Genomic DNA, 17,257 nt, shown 5'->3' with positions numbered 1-17,257 from the left:
AAGGACCTACCTAGGCCACCTATATTATTAATTTAACAATTGTAGTAAATCATGACATCTAATAGTCACAATTTGCTACAATTCATTAATCATAACTCATATTTAGACACACGAAAATTATGAAATATTAATAAAGTAAGAGTTTTAGTCATGGATATTATTGGAATTAGAAGCTCAAACTAGTGATTTCAAATTACACACTCATTATTGGATAACATGGAATGTCGTAGGATCACACGAAAACATAGAAAAAGAAAAAATATAAAGACTTATTCAAGTTACAAGTTCCTTGGAACTTATCATGTTGGAACGGATTCCTCAATTTTTGGAACTTGAAACCTATCATGCATATTGAGATAGAAATTATTGTGTATTTCTATTAAGCGTAGGTGGGTATTTATATACTCAAGAGTACAATATGAAAAATTTACTTGTAAGAAAATAAATATATAAAATAGAAAACTTTCTAACTTCTAAAGATAAGATTTGAAAGCTTCCAAATCTAATAGCCCTATATTTGGTTGATAAGGGCTCTCGACTATCTTCACCGATTGTGGCACTCCCCCTGTCCCACAAACACTAGGTAATTATAAAAAATGCACAAATATATGATATGGCTCTAAAAGAGTGCGAGAATGCCATTATCACGTAAGTTTAGGGTGCGAATAGTAATGCTTCTTGGTTGGGGAAAAGTTTTTTCAGAAATAGTTTTTTTATTTCTATTCCGGGAAATTGGTAAAAGAACCCGTTTGGTAACTACAAAATTTCTACTCTTGGAATAGAAAAAGAATAGAAATGCGTTTGGTAACGCAACAATTTCTTTTATATTTATTCATTTTTATTCATGCTCATGGATGTGACCGCCGACGGCCGCCCGACGCCGCCTCCACCGCCGCCTGCCGTGTTTGGATGGCCCACTCAATGGCGGCCGTGGCCGTGGGAGGGGCGGCGATGGGCCGTGCGGCGGCGGTTGGCAATGATGGTCGGCGGCGGCAGTCGTTCAACGGCGATGGCGGGAGGCGGCATCGAGTGGCGGCCCGACGGCGGGCGGCAACCGGAGACCGGCCATCGCCGGCCATCGCCCCGATGGGCGGTGGCTCCAAGCGGTTGAAGGTGGCTGCGGCAAAGAGAGAGAAATAAAAGAAAATTTTAATAAAAAAAAAAAAAAAACTAGCTTATTTCTAGAAATTGTTCCTAGGAATAGAAGCAATTTTTTTGTTTCTCATTTCTATTCCAAAACCATTCCCGAGCTAAGTTTTTATTACGAGGAACAAAAAAGCAATTTGGCGTTGCAAATGGGTTTACATTTTTTGTTCCGGAGAACAAAGAATAGAAATTTTGAGGAAGAGAACGTTCTCATGCAGCCCCTTAGCTGCTGGCCGAATGGTTGCTACTCGCTAGGTGGCGTGTATCCATTAGTGTTCTTACGGTGCACCCACGGACTCAATCATACTATCTCTTTTTATTTTTCCTGTTTTTATGATTTTTCCCCTGAAATTAATTCTTTTAAATCATGATTAGATATTTAACAATTTCCTTTATTTCTTCAATCTTTTTTGAGCATGTTGACAATATCTTTGATATAAATCCATTTTAAAATAGAATATAATGAACAAGAAATTTAATCTTGGGAAAGGAAAAGGACGATGCTTATTGTTGCAATTCTTGAAAATAAAAGAAGACGGAAGAACCCATGAAAGTTGGACATGGCGTGAAAAGAGAGAAAAGGCCAAAAGAGGAAGTGGATAGGTGTCAACGTAGGAAGAAAATATTCAGTGGTTCCATGGCGTTTATTATAAAAGAACTTTGAAAAGAAAATAAATTTATGGAAGAAATATGAAGTTGGACATGACCTCCAATAGAGAGAGAAAATACCAAAAATAGAATATGGGTAGGCGTCAACTTAGGAGAAGGCCACATGTCACTACAATGGTCTCTTACTGAGCATCACTTTACTATTACAGTATTAGATTAGCTACCGCAAATACTGACTAGGATTAATTAACCTTTATTTGGCCAGAAATTTTTTTGACTAACCTCAGAGGTCAAATCGATTTCACCTAAATTTTCTAAGATCAGTTATGACTGAAGTAATCACTAGAGTATATTGCATACAGTGGAAAGCGAATACCCCCGGTGGCGTGCAACTGAGGAATAGGAAGACCAGTTTTCTTGTATTGCCATGAAATGATCATTTTAAAGACTGCATGCAAAGTATGATTGTTCCCTGTACTATGAAAGGCAAATACTACTTACTTTTGGGTTTATTTTTATAGTACGTGGAAAGTGATGATGCTTGAAAGCAAATTGTAAATAGTTGAGGAAATAAAGCAAATTGTGGAATGACAAACCAATAAAAGTACAGATACTCAGTCCTATATTAGGAGTGTATTCCAGTGCAAACCCCATATTAAGTCAAATCAAACTATCCGTGAGCCGTTTTACATAAGCTTAGTTACGAGAAATCGCAGTTAAGAATTCCAAGTACTGACAAGACAAGATAGAAGGTAATTCGAGTTTGTAACACAAAACACCTTTGGCTGAATACTGAAGGGGGTGTGAAAGAACATTCTGATTTTCCATGGAGTCCATATGGCTCGAAGAATCGATCATTTGGCTACTCACAGCGCGTTTTGAAATAGTGGAGAGGGAGACACTCCAATTAAACAGTACTATTTCTAGTATATCACCTCGAGACATTTCGAAAGTCATAAAAGGAGGGGCATGCACACCGAGAAGAGATCTTCCACAACATCTCTACTACCGCTAGCTGACAGATAATGATCTTCGAACAGCTAATATGCGAATAGGAAGTAACTCCCCTGATCTTAAAAGTTTACATATCATCTGGTGGGGTCTGAAAGTCTGTTGAGGCATCATCTGTTATGGGCTGCATCAAAATATCCAACCAGTTAAAACTATCATCGGAAATGATTGGTCAGGTTCCTTCCATCACGTGATTGCCTTCAAGAGGAGGAAATGTACTACTAGATTGGAAGCTTCGTATCGAGGCAAGGAGTGGTTCAGAGAAGGGAACGTTGTCATAGACCATTTGGCTTGAAGAACTGATCATTTGGCTAGGCATGGCACATTGTGAATTGATGTGAGGTGGCATTATTGGCAATTCGACAGTAGAAATATCTCCTGGAGAACACAGAACATCAGAACCCTCAGCAGATAGGAGCTGATGTCCAGCGAGATGAAAAGTGTGATCAGCTGAATGCTCCAAGGCATTTCCAAAATTGGTATTTTGTGACACTGCTGGCAATGCCAAAGTTACACCAGTATGTCCTGGAGAAAGAACAAGAACAGCAATATGGTTAGTAAACATAGACCAACGTGAGCACAGATGTACAATTTAACAAAGTAATTCGGAATAAATGGTTGTGAGCTTTTACTATTCTAATAAAATGGGAAGTGCCATTAATTTTTTTTTCCTCACCGTGCACATCTCTTAATTTTTCTTCCACTAATCTTTGTAAATTTTAAGTGCTTCAATCTCAATTTGTGACATCTGACATCTAAGTTCAACCGACCAACCTTCTTTCCTAATATCATCTTCCAGTCACCATTTGATAAAAATGAACATAAAAGCACGCTGCACTGTGCTTATTAAATCTAGTCATATCTACCTAGTGATAACAACATCTTGTCAATATCCACTTAGCATCATCTAAGTGAAGGTGTTCCTGTCTCATTTACCCCAATCCCCCACTCAAAAGGCACATGTTACCAACTAATTTTTTAGTTGCATTTCAATTGCTAGGACTGAACACATACATGCATACATACATATATGGCCAAATAGATAGAATGTATTAAATAAGCCTCATTTTGCAACAATCACAACTTACAGAATATATCTTTCAGTGTATAATTAGCATTTGGATATGGAATGTTCTCGACATTGCATGTCCTCATCAGTCATTTTGGTACTTCAACTCTTATATCGTTCATGTCTAAATTGAAGTTGCATCTCTCAAATTGAAACCTGATAAAATGTAAGAACTCAATTATTGCCCTCTTGCCTTGGCACTGAATCGATTAGATTGTTGCTTTTGGTAGTGACCTGCAATAGCCTATTCTTCTTGTTTATTCGTCATCAGTAAAAATTATTTCTCAGCATTTTCAGATGCAAGTTCAATTGATAGGGTAGTTGGACAAATAAATGTCTTCATATAATGCAGAACCCAAATCATAAGTATCTAAAACACATTGCTTTTATTTATTAAAGCTCAACAATCAAGTGGAAAGTCCTAATTTCATCATTATTTCACAGGCCACATCTTTGTATGTGCCTACAGGGAGAGAGTTTTGTGTTTTGGAGCACCTACCTTCAGCAGTGGAGCTCGCATTTGCTGGAGGAGCTTCTGGACCAACTGGAGGAGCACAGGTACTTGGAGCCATATTATGTTGAACAGGGGCTGAAATTTCAGTTTGTCGTTCAGAGACTTCAGATGAAAAAGAGCTTGAGCCTTTCCCGATTGTACCTCCATGGTTCTGGAAGAAAAACACTCAGTATATCGCTCAAGCTGGACTAATGGAAGTAGTTATCTCCACTATTGAAGGTAGACGATAAGCTACAGTTTCTTTTTACGGCAAGTAATGTTGCACTCCAATGGATGAACTTGCATTCAGAGTTAAGAACGTAAGGGCAGCACAGAGAAAGAAGAATAAATAACACATTGAAAGAACCTCAATTCACTTTACGCCACCACAAGAAGGTCAGGTGCTCGAAAGACGTCATGGAGAGTACAATCAAGGCAAGGGTACTCAGGGTAAAGATGCAAAGTTGACTTTGAAAGGACAAGTGAAGAATTAAAAACACATCAACTCATACAGTTTTAAACTTGGAAAGTGATGGTTGCAACGAGAATGTGTCAATCGTTCAAACTACAACATGACGATGAGTGCCTCGGATTTTCATTAATTACACCGAATCAACAGCTTGAAAGTGCTCTCTCACTTACTCATGCTTGTCTGTATAATTTTTACAATGTTATACAGAAGGCCTCTTAGATGTCCAAGGTCACTATCCTCAACTTTAAAGACTTCTCGTTGGAGAGGAAAGGGCCGTTCTTCTATTACAGAAAGTTGGTTGAAAATCTTAAACTTTTGGTATAATGGAAAGTTATGTGTGCAGGTAAATGCTTTAATCGACATTGTAGATTACTTGTCTTGTCAATGAGCTCTCTCGGTGCTAAGCTTTTTTCTACCCGGGTTTGCCCCGCCTTGGTCCCTTTACTAGTATTTCCTTTTTACCAATCAAAAAAGGGTCAGCGAATATCATCGGCCATGCTCTCTTTTGTGTTTGTCTTTGTTTTTTCTCTTGGCATTTACAAAGCTAATTGAAACAGCTTACTTCTTAGGAACTCAAAGTTGCAACCATCAACAGAGAACAATCATTAATGCAACATAATCAAATGCACCTAATTGTTAGAAACCATTCCTTGATCGATTGTATACTATAGTGAACTACCTCAATTCATTTGTGCACCACAAGAAAAAGTAAATTTAACTAATGCTCTGAGGTCACAGGCTATCCCTTGCAGATTGCATAGCAAATATCAGAAATAGGAGAATTTCCCAGTTACCTTATGCTCGAGAGAAAATTTCTCAGCAACACGATGCACCAGGTCTGCAGTATGGTCAGTGAGTTGATGGCCATTTTGATGATCACTTTCATTATCAAGAGACATGGGAGGGTTCCCATTCAGAGAGCAAGTTTCTGCATGTGCTCGGAGTTTATCCCACTTTTTCCCTGTCATCTTCTTTCCGAGAATCTGCAATGAACAAACACAACATCATTCTTCTTGGGTTCAGGGCGTTCAATCCAAATTTGAGGACCCCGTGCTAAAAATCTCACCCCTCTCAGATTCTCGGGGTCCGTGTTGAGTAACCGTAAAAACTGTCCCACGTTGCATATTCCTGCTGCACTCAGCTTCTTGTGAAATGTTCCATCCCTACTGATATTTTTCAATCTCCAGACATCATCGCCAGGTGCAGGTGGAAAATGTTTCTTGTTTGCTCTAAAGCGAAAGGGAAAATATTAGAGGAAGAAATTGCAGTAATGCTAAGACCAACATGCCAAACAGAACTTTTTGTGCAACTAAAACTCTCTTTACTACTGTCCAAAGCACTAAGGTAGATTAAGAATCAGATTAAGATTAAGAAGGCCTTACTCCTTTTTTCAGGAAACAGTCTAGAATCAGATGTTAGTTGGCTTCTGCTTTCAGATAAAGTAAGGCTTCACTAAGAAATGAAGCTTTATTTTGTAATTACCTTGAGGGTAGTAGAATCTATACATATTTATTTCTTTGAGCTAAAAAATATAAAGACTACCATGGACTTACACTCTCCTCTATTCTCATTCACGACGAACGCCTCTGTTATCGCTTCACGAATATTCTCACAATGTCCAGGCAGCACCTGTAATCCTATCCTGAATTTTCCACTGCTAGTCCAGCTTGAATTGTCGGTGAACTCTAACTCACCCAGCACCCCAGTGCCTCCATCAAGAATCACTAGAAGGTTTCCATTAAGCAGAGGCCTCTTCCCTTTGCGTTCTATCACTGTGGATTTCTCAAATTCTTCCTGGGTCCAGTTATGATCATCATCTGTCCTGAAATCACCTTGAAGCACCACAACTTTTAACTTAACAGAGGACTCTGGACTTGATTTGACAATATTGCCTGTGTCTGCATTGACTAACTCGACAGCAATGGGGATGCCGTGCTCTCCTTTTAGTTTCTCTCCAGTAAAGAATAAAGCGGGGAGCTTGGTTTTGAATTGAAGCTGCAAGTTTCTCACTGCATACTTCTTTTGACGTTTGCCAGAAGATCTGTATTACTTCATCAATTAGCATTACAAGGCATTGAACCCAAGCTCAAGCATGAAGAATGTGCTGCTTGGAAATAAGGGAGTGGTCGAACTTTCCATAGGAATGTGATGGCAGAAAATTTTCTTTGGCAGAAATTTTTCTTTGAATTTTACCGTGTTTTAATTGACCTTGGTTCAAACAAGGATGAACGGAAAATCGTTCCACAATCCAGTTCGATGAAGTATTCCGTTTTAACAAGATTGTTATTCAGAGTGCTTAAGCCAAAACTACAACACATACTGTTACTGCCCAAATGACCTTTTTGAACTCATTCAAATGACATTACAATGTTTTTTAACTCAGCCATGAGATAACAGTGTACTAGTCACAGGCCAAATCAACATCAAGAAAGCTTAATATCTTTTGGCCTGACGTCAACTGAGCAACAATGGTGCTCCCTAGAGTGACATAAGCCAACTGCAGGGTCATTCACTTAAAACTAATAGCAATGAATTTCCTTCAATATTTTCTATCCATGTTTGACCGTATAAAACCATAAACCTGGTGTACTACGCATGCACAATTCCTTCAATGTTATGGGCTTAGGGGATCCCAGATGTATGGTATTTTGTGTGAAGATGTCACAGAAAAACCAGCTTGACAGCTCGATAGATGAGAAACATCAAACAGTATATCAATGCCACCAAAGCAATTAAAGTATACACTAACCTTACAAGTTGAACAGATTGAGAACTCGACTGCTCCAACTCTTCCCTTACCTGATGAAATTCACCAATAATGAGGATGCGCAACCGCATAGAACAAAGCTTCGAACTTTCTTTTCTGAGGATCCTTATTTGACATTTCCAAACTTTTCTAATAGCAACTCACAGAACACAACATCTAGCTAAAATTCCTTAGGTCCATTGAAGAACAATGAACCAGCAATTACACAGTTGCAACATAGAGTTATCTCACAGCTCTAGGTATCCTCTACATATACTTCCGATGGTTTCAGGTATAGGTAACATTTTATTGAAAGGTCATCTGAGCTTATTTAGGGAGTATGGCATGGGTTTCTTTAATGCCATAGCGCCTGAACCTCTTTTTGAAAATTGGGGTTTCCCTTCTCTCTATATGTTTGTGGCTCAAATAGATATTGGAGATAGAATCCTTAGCAGCACATTTAGCCGACCTGAAGGGATACATTTCACACTTTCAGGCATGTCGTTGTCTACATGCACATGGTTATCAAAATGGTTAAGATGATATATTTACATCCTAGAGAAGTTTCTAAGAGAAGAATCATTGTACATACAACCTATTAAAAGATGCCATTCAAATACCAAAATCTGGTTCTCAACATTGCCATTAGTCCAAGTAGAAGATTCATGACAATAGCTTTCCATATCTTGCGGCATTTTCATTGGCATTTGACTAGTTGGTAATGCAATTCCAACCCCTTCATAGCTAATAGGTGAACGTGAACTACAAAAATATGTACGGATTCTACAAAGCAGTACGCAACATGATTCAATCATCTTACCACTCCTTGAACAGTATCCTCCAGCGATGAGCAAATTGCTGGCACTAATTCCTCTTTGAGAGTGTTACAGATGCAACTGCATGAAAAAAATTTGAACAGCAATTGGAATCCAGTGGAGTTGTTATTGTGCAAACAAGAATATGGATAACTCTAGCATCATCTTTTAACATGTATTCAATGTTACAGACAATAAACAACCTTTTGTCTCATAAAATATATGATGTTGAACCTCCAAGATCTTGCGCTTCAAATGTGCATGACTGAAATCAAGTTTTAGACTAATTTGGAAGAATTCTTGCCAATTTGTGTCACTTGTATGCATTTTGGATGGAACCCAGTTGATTTTTGTGACATTGTGGCGGGTGAAAAGGATAATCAGAGGTCTAAGAAGAAAGGAATATAGAGAATTAGGATGCAAAGGCATAGAAATATGAGGTCCCCAAACCCCATTTAGTATGATAAGCTCAAATATTGTTATGGTAGTAAGCAAACAGGTTTGTGAACCTCTAGTCTGTATTAACTTTTGAACTCTGTTCCTTCTAATATAGGAACCGAAGACACAATTCTACTCATAAATCTTGATGATGTGCCCAGAAAAAAATTTCAAAGCACAGCCATGATAAACAAGACAATTGCTCTTCCTCCAAATGAAAAGTATTAGTACCTGACAAGATCAGCCAAGTGAGATTTTACTTCCCTGACCATTTTCTCAAAGTGAGATTTTATAAGCTCCGATTCTTCCCTGACCTGTTTAGCATTGACAATCTGTGAGAATGTGAATACTCTCGAGCATGATCTATCATATAGGAATCCACTTTATAAAAGTTGCATTTCTCTCTCAAATTCTGTTTCCCCTCTTCCCTCAAGCAATTTGTCAAGTGCAACATTTCATTAGCTTCACGGTTGATGTTACAACATATCTAAACAAAAGTTTGCTTCATTGGAATGTCTCACAATCGGCATTATTTTAGAGCTGACATGAAGATGACATCACCAGCCTAAAAAATGTGCCACAAAGTGTGGCACCACTCCTATCAAGAAAAATGAATTGTCGGGTACTAGGGTAATTCTAATGTCCTGCATCTAATCAAAAACAGACCAGCAGATGAAAATGCAATGGATCATTTAATCCTCATTACTGAAATCAGAAATGACACAGAAATGGCACTGTTGTAGTTTCTACTCATCTTACCCCTCTCCGAGGGTTCTCTTCTGTCAAGAGACTCTTGGGCCTGCGATTACCTGCAAGTCCATTTGATGTCTCACTGCAAAACCATAATCAATCTTTTAGGGACCATGCTCACCGGAAGCAGTGGCCAACTGGATGAAAATACATCACTCTACACAATACATATCACGTGCTCTTATAGGTTCAAGAAAACGAATCTCTATCTATGCATTACACAGCAAACCACGACTTAGCGTATATAGTTTGACACTGATGTGACCTCTTTGGACAGAAATTTCCAACAAGATTAGGCAAAACAGAAACATTCCGTAGAAGAGCTACCAAGAGGAATGCTTGAGGCGATTCGCTAAGTCTAACTTGAGTTGAGAACAGTTGACGTTGTTTGAACTGGAGAATAACCTTATTTGACTTTTGTCCTAAAGAATAAACATGGATAAGCGTACTAAAAGTCCTAAAACTTATCATGAAAGTATAATTGACTCTTAAAACTTTCAAAAAGGCTTGTCAAGTCAATACAATTAAGTCCTTCCATCAACTCCTTCCAACTTAACAAACGGAATAAGCTAACAAGCTTTAGGACTTAATTGCACCAACTTGACAAGTTTTAGGATTTAATTGCATCAACTTAATTCCATCAACCTAACAAGCTTGAGGATTGTACTTTTGAAGGTTTCAGAACTTAATTGCAGTTTTGTAACAAGTTTTAGAACTTAATTGTACTTTTTGAAAGTTTAAGGACTCAATTACATTTTTATGACAAGTTTTAGTACAATATACACATAAAAATAAAAGAAAAGAAAAAAAATTGAACTAAATACCATTCGCGGACATAAAAATCCAAAACATATTTTGAGCCGTTCTCTAACACTTAAAACTATCGATTGAATATGGAATCGGATGTGAAAGTGGTTCCTCGAGAAAAGAAAAAAAATGACAGTACTAGCGTCACAACTTTTATAGATACACATTCAAGTATTAAATTCTTTCAAATGATCAACTAGAAAAGAGATCACTTTTAAGTGACTTTGGTGGATTAGTTTGTCGAAAAATCTAATGTGGCTCACCAGAATCACTTAAATGAAAGTTCTTAAAAAGTTTGGGCATCAAAGTGATCTTTCACAAAGTTTTGAAATGGACACGCCCTAAATTTATGATTAATAAAATTTTTGCTCTAAAATTTGTTTGACAAAACGCCATCATGAGCCAAAGCAAATATTTTAACTCACCCTTTTGTTAGACTCAAAAGCAAAATTATGGAGCAAACATTCTCATTACCTCTCGTAACTTTGCATTTGTTTCACTGATCTTGCTCTCCTCCCACCATTGAACTTTCTCACATCATTCGAGTTATCAAAGGCCTTTTCCACGGTTGCATGTCCATCTTCCTGGAAAAAATACACTCGGCATACTGTTCGAGCTAGACCAATACAAGTATTTATCTCCACTAGTGAAGGTACATGCTCTGACTTCAAGCAATTTTTTTTTTTTCCAGCAAGTAAAGTCACATTCCAATGGATGAAATTCAGAGTACGTAAGTAAGTGCAGAACAGAGAAAGAAGAATGAAAAGAACATTGAAGATGTAATGGGGAGTACGAATGGGTCCTCAGGGTCAAGATGCAAAGTTGCTTGAGAAAGGACCAATGAAGAAATGAAACACGCATCAACTTGTGCAAATAATCAAGATCTTCGTAGTTTTAAACTTGTAAAATAATAGTTGCAACGTGAATGTGTTGTTCAAAATGCAATAAGATGAGTGCCTCAGATTTTCACGGATGACAACTGTAATATCTTGGACTTAAAACAAACATTTAAAAGGAAAGCAAGCAGTGTTTTTCGATAGAAAGACCTCAGCCCATTTTCAATTTTCCTTCAGCAAATGGTGCGCATGAGTAACTAAACAGAATAAAAGGAAAGCAAGCAGCGAAAAAAGCAAGGAAAATAAAAGAAAGAAAGGGAAAGAAGGAGAAAAGAAAAGAGAAATAAATACAAGTCTCAAAGACCTTGTTAAGCCGACTTAACTTCGTTTCGCAACGGCTAATTAGGATTCAAGCCCTTCATCTAATCGAGTAATTTTCGAAGGTAGGGCATAAAATTCAAAATTATGTGAATTTTGAATTGCGGGATTCAATTTAAGAGTTATTAAGCTGTGCAGTTATACAAAAATAATAATTTAGGCCGTTATGGAGCCAAGAGTTCGAAGGAAATGGATTTGGAGCTATATTTTAGTCGGAGCAAAATTTTATAGTTTTGCGCGTGAGCTCCATCTAGTGGACAGCTTTAAATATTTACTTTAGGCAAGCATTTTGCTAATGCATAGATGTGACAACCCAAGCGATGGTGCGCGGGGAGGAGGGATGGCGGTGCGTCCGCACCTCGGTCCCCTGACATGCGCAAAAAAGGGGAAGGGTTCCTCTCTAGTCCCACATCGCTTAGGGGGAGAGTCTTAGGATTGTTTATAAAGGCTTTGACCCCTTTAATTTGTGTAACGCGTTTTAAAGCCGTAAGGACTTAGTGTCCAAAGTGGAAAATATTACATAGTGGGGCCCGGGTCATTACAAATAGTATCAGAGCCGACTTCCGACCATGTGTGGGGCCACAGCAAGGACCCTCTGCTCCTAAGGGGTGGAGAGTGTGACAGGAGAGTGTGATAGCCCAAGCGACGGTGTGCGGGGAGGAGGGATGGTGGTGTGCCGCGCCTCAATTCCCGGACGTGCCCAAGGAAGGGTCTCTCTCTAATCCCACATCACTTAGGGAGGGAGGAGGGGTATTCCCGGACGTGCGCAAGGAAGGGTCTCTCTCTAATCCCACATCACTTAGGGAGGGAGGAGGGGTATTCCCAGACGTGCGCAAGGAAGGGTCTCTCTCTAATCCCACATCACTTAGGGAGGGAGGAGGGGTGTGCGGGGAAGAGGGATGACGGTGCATCCGCGCCTCAGGAGAGGAGGGATGGCACGGACGAAGGGTCCCTCTCTAGTCTCTCATCACTTAAGGGGAGAGTCCTGGGATTGTCACGCGTTTTAAAGCCGTAAAGACTCAGTGTCCAAAGCGAACAAATATTACACGGTGGAGCCCAGGTCGCTACAGTAGAAGTCGTTGTTTAATTGATTTATATTTGAGGTAGCATTCTACTTGATTTTGCCATTGTTTCTCAGTTCTCACTTAATTGATATGATTGCAAACTCGTCGTTTGATCTTAGACTTTCCCGAGTGAGCAATACTTACCTTGTAGACACAATTTTGCAAAGTGATATGGATTAGATATATCATCGATTAGGAAAAAAATTCGAAATTATGTAAATTTTTAAGTGCAAGTTCAATCTAAGAGTTGTTAAGTTGTACAGTTTATGAAAACAATAGTTTAGGCCATTGTGAAGTGTGGATTTGATGAAAATCGACTAATGGACTATGCAATTGATATTTCCTTTAATATTATTGATGAAATGAGTATGAATGATAAAAAAAAATAAAAATAAAAATAAAAATAAAAATAAAAAGATGATGGAAGAAAGGGGTCACTTACTTTCTGTAGTGGTGGCTTATTATCCCGCAGGCTGCTTACTCTGGAATTGACCCCGTTAGCATGACTCTTCGCTGGGGGCACAAAAAAAATTAGTTAGTAACTTCATGCTTACCGCTCTCAGTTTGTCGAACTCCTTGGACAGTGGCAGTAGACTCCGTCTTCGGTGAGATGTCCCATCTTTGGCAATCTTCTCTAACCTCCGGACCCCATGGTTACATGCAGGTGGATAGTGTCTCCTGTGTGCTGTAAAATGAAGGTCCCGGTCACTATTAGATTAATTTGTAGAAGCGAACGTTTGATAGGCGTGCAAACTCTCTCCTGAAGCTGATCGAAAGGGTCAGCATTTGATAATAACAAAGAAACCAATCGTTTCTTAATTCAGAATTTCCATTCTAAATGTACAGGTCCATATGAAAGGAAGCTCTCAATTAAAAAATTGAATCCTGCGGATGTCCAAAACACGCTTATATCAGGTATAAAGGACAAGGTTTATATACTGTAAAGTATGAAGGACCTACCTTCTCTTCTATATTGCTTAACAGGGAAGGCATCCGTTTTTGCCTCTCGGATTCGTGTATTCCCACAATAACCCAATGTCACCTTGAGTCCTATCCTGAAACTTTTACTCCTAGTCCAGCTGGAATCGTCATTAAATATCAGTTCGCCCAGCTCCCCAAGACCTTGCTCGAGCATCACTACAAGATCTCCTGTCAAAAGCAGCCGCTTTCCTTCACGTTCTTTAACTATGTAGTTCTCAAACTCTTCTCGAGCCCAGTTATCCTCATCGTCTTTGTTGAAGTCCCCTTCAAGCACAACGACATCCAACTTAATGGAGGATTCCAGGCCTAATGTCACGACTTGTCCTGTATTCGCATCAACCAAGGCAACAGAAATGCTAGCACCCCCCACTCCTTGTAGTTTCTCTCCAGTAAATACAGGAAGTGACAGTTTGGTTTGAAATTGAAGCTGTAAGTTTCTTGCATCATTCTTTGCTGTAGATTCACCATTAGCCCTGCATTCTCTCCGGAGAAACAACTATCAGAAATAGGAACAGGTATGGAAGCAGAGACGACACGCATGGAAATTCTACTAGAGGAATCAGTTGATGCAGATGAGACATGGATGGATGGTAAATGATACTCGACGTATCTAGTTGGCAAGACAATACACCTGGAAATTCTACTAGAGGAATCAGTTGATGCAGATAAGATACTGCCAACAAACCAAATGAAATTTATTCACCTTCGACAATCTTTGGCTGAATGAGACTTAGCAGGCTCCAGCTCTTCTCTCAACTGTCCAGCAAAGACCAATAGCAAAGAATCATATTGCAAGGATCATCAGTCACATATTCATCACATTCGAGTTTCACATCACAGGTATCTTCATTGTCATTCTCCTCCATGCAAATTGCCATTGACCACATTTTTCAAGATGAAGGAAGACAACAAAATGAAAAACCTAAATCGTGTTCTTAGTGGAATTGCTTCACAGGAAAAGCCTAGAACAGTCAACTGGTAAATCATTGTTACCACTCAGACGATAATTATCTATACGTCTCGCAGCAATCTCTCGTGTACTAAAAAGGCTGCATTTTGAATGTCCAAGTTGGCCACTTTACTCGTCTTACCTCACTCCGGTCATCCTCCTCAATCAAACAGCTCCTCGGCTCGAGTTTCCTCTTGGACCCATTCCATTCTTGCCTGTGTGAAGATCATCACAAAAATACAAGCAAGAGAGGATAAATTAGCCAAGAGGATAGCAAAGTAACCTGGTCAGATAACGGCTCACTTGCTATGTAAAAAAAGCGAACAGAGTTTAATCCGATTGAGGAGGAAGTACTGCGGTTCAACAACCGCAAAATCGCGAAACATATTCGAGACGACAACATTTGAGGTCCTTAGTACTTTGCCTTAAAACCGCAGCGCAAACCCACAAACAAATAACTGAACGACAGCAATTTAGGACAGTCATGAGGCAAAAGCTTATCAAAGTTATACGTCACCGCAGGCTCCATCGTGTTTCTCATTTCAAGGAAGAGTGAACCTACTCGATCGTAGCTACGCAGGGCCTCTTGGGTGGACTTGGTTGATCTGAAGAACAGGAAGCCAAAGCTCTCTTTCGCATCGACATGATTATTCTTTTCGTTTGCGGATCTTAGCAAGAACAGAGAAAGTGTCTGGATCTTGGGAGTGTTTAATGGCTGCCGTGAAGTAGCAGAGGAAGAACGAGATGAGTATTTATGGTTGGAGGATCCGTAACGTGGGAAGGCGCAGGCACATACCTGAGAAACTTCACATACACTTCCCGAAGAAGTAGCAAGAAAGCTCCCTTTTCCCCTTTTCCAGATTTTACTAATTTGCCCTCTTCACCTTTTGAAGCGGCGCGTACGAGTTTTTCTTTTCTTCGGCTTTTTTTCCGGCTTTTACATAGATAAGGACATCGGAAATATTTTAAAAACCCAAATAAGTTCCGTAGATAAATTATAACACTCAAGTTACGGTGAAAAAAAATTACGACACTCAAATTGTGATATTTGTGACGTTGTTTTCCTACCTTTTACCTATTAAGGAATTGAGCTATTTTTATCCTCAACATAAAGTCTAAGGTAAATCTCTTCGACCCGATCTATCCTAATCAATGCAGTGATATGCTCAAATCAGTTCATCTTCTAGGTGCAAGCTTTTGAACAAGCAATGAAAAATTCCAATCAATTTTGCTTCTAATCCCACAGGACAATAACTTATAAAACTCAACACTGACCAGGTCATAACTGATTTCCAATCCCTCGAGACTATAATCCCCGTCTTCTTTTCTGACTTGTATGCACATTTCCTAATCTTTGGCTCAAAGCTCCGATTAGTCCCTCACCGGGTATATACTATCTCGAGACAGTCGCCACGAACACCTAGAAGGGAAGGTACAAAAGGGAAGTACCGTATGCTTCCCAAAAAATGTTGTGAATCTTATTTTGCTCCTCTGGAGATCTAATACCCTAAAAAACTCTAAATTTTAACTCTAATCTCATTTACATATTAAACTTTTTTTCCGTCTTAAAAAAAATCACAACTTTTTGTCTAGTCCCACTTCTACCCTAAACATTTATTGTCTCATGACCCAATTTAGGTGCACTCCCAGTTCAATCATGAGTTTTTTCATCTTATAAAAAATCGACTTTTATTCGAGTCACATTTTTACCTTCCTTAACCCTCCGTCCAAAATTACCTTTAGCAATGGGCATTTCCACATCATTACCCTAATTTTTTCTTAGATTTCATATTCAACAAGACGACTTTTGGAGATGAATTTCCATGTCAACCCAATTGACGTCTTATTAGACTTGAAATTTGGATAAAAACTAGAACAATTAGAGTTCGCTTTTTTCAATTGCTCTTACTCTTATAAGAGTCTTCCTTCAATCTCACTCAAGAAATATTTGATTTTGCAATTGGTCTTAAATCTCTTATGCTCGCGAGTCTTCCATTTCTCATTGTCAGGAAGCTTATGCTCAAAGCACTCGACTCAGGATACACGAACAGCTCCCCACTCTGGAATTTTCCATCTCTCAATTTTCTAGAGAAAGTTTGGATGAATGTTTAATCGAACAAATTTGAGACTCAATTAAAAGTTGACACTTTTTTATGAGACAAAAGAAATTTATAATAGAATTGATACTGGAATTAAAATTGGGGATTTTTTTTTAGTGCATGAGCGCTTCCTTTGCATGTATCCTCATAGAAGCCGGCCCTTTGACTTTATCTGCCACCCAAGAGAAAATTTAATTCTCTTGCCTTTATTAGTTATAAAAAAAATCACAGATTCTCTCTCTCGCAAGAAAATATAGTTGTTCTACAGTCTTACCAAAATGAGTTTTTACCCAAATATCAAGGCATTGTTCCCATTTTCGTTCAGAGAAATTCCTTTCATAACCTTTCACATGGAAAAATTACTATAAAAAATCTAAACTTATTAGACTTACACTAATCCAGTCTTAAAACTTTCAATTATACTAATGGAACCTTAAACCTTATCAATTTGTTCATTCCAGCCAAATTATTGGAATGAATGTTGACCAACGTTGACATGGAAATTTTCTGCAATTTCATAGTTCAAATATCTTAGTAATTTTTTTTTTCCTTCTTCCTCAGTTGGTCACCAAGCCTTGATGATTGCTAGCAATG

The 17,257-nt window shown here is 38.7% G+C and overlaps 3 protein-coding genes across 3 annotated transcripts; all 3 read right to left on the bottom strand.

Moving 5' to 3' along the window:
- Positions 1 to 2,601: 2,601 nt before the first annotated feature.
- Positions 2,602 to 7,592, bottom strand: LOC120285955. Its single transcript, XM_039312523.1, has 6 exons — positions 7,550 to 7,592; positions 6,354 to 6,841; positions 5,867 to 6,029; positions 5,595 to 5,783; positions 4,335 to 4,500; positions 2,602 to 3,291 (listed from the first exon to the last, which is right to left on the bottom strand). Exons 4-6 carry the CDS (start codon positions 5,766 to 5,768, stop codon positions 2,939 to 2,941), a joined length of 693 nt encoding a protein of 230 aa, XP_039168457.1. The 5' UTR covers positions 5,769 to 5,783; positions 5,867 to 6,029; positions 6,354 to 6,841; positions 7,550 to 7,592; the 3' UTR covers positions 2,602 to 2,938.
- On the bottom strand, positions 6,209 to 10,989 carry LOC120293991 (calmodulin-binding protein 60 B-like). The gene is made up of 7 exons (XM_039313832.1): positions 10,831 to 10,989; positions 9,559 to 9,631; positions 9,031 to 9,113; positions 8,367 to 8,442; positions 7,550 to 7,599; positions 6,343 to 6,841; positions 6,209 to 6,226 (listed from the first exon to the last, which is right to left on the bottom strand). Exons 1-7 carry the CDS (start codon positions 10,845 to 10,847, stop codon positions 6,209 to 6,211), a joined length of 816 nt encoding a protein of 271 aa, XP_039169766.1. The 5' UTR covers positions 10,848 to 10,989.
- Positions 10,990 to 13,096: 2,107 nt separating this feature from the next.
- On the bottom strand, positions 13,097 to 15,343 carry LOC120285920 (calmodulin-binding protein 60 D-like). The gene is made up of 5 exons (XM_039312522.1): positions 15,127 to 15,343; positions 14,707 to 14,779; positions 14,319 to 14,371; positions 13,595 to 14,088; positions 13,097 to 13,319 (listed from the first exon to the last, which is right to left on the bottom strand). The coding sequence occupies exons 1-5, from the start codon at positions 15,207 to 15,209 to the stop codon at positions 13,132 to 13,134; spliced, it is 891 nt and encodes a 296-aa protein (XP_039168456.1). The 5' UTR covers positions 15,210 to 15,343; the 3' UTR covers positions 13,097 to 13,131.
- Positions 15,344 to 17,257: the final 1,914 nt, after the last annotated feature.

Source organism: Eucalyptus grandis, chromosome 5 (genome assembly GCF_016545825.1).
Source record: "Eucalyptus grandis isolate ANBG69807.140 chromosome 5, ASM1654582v1, whole genome shotgun sequence".
NCBI lineage: Eukaryota > Viridiplantae > Streptophyta > Magnoliopsida > Myrtales > Myrtaceae > Eucalyptus > Eucalyptus grandis.
This window is presented reverse-complemented; position numbering and strand designations above follow the sequence as displayed.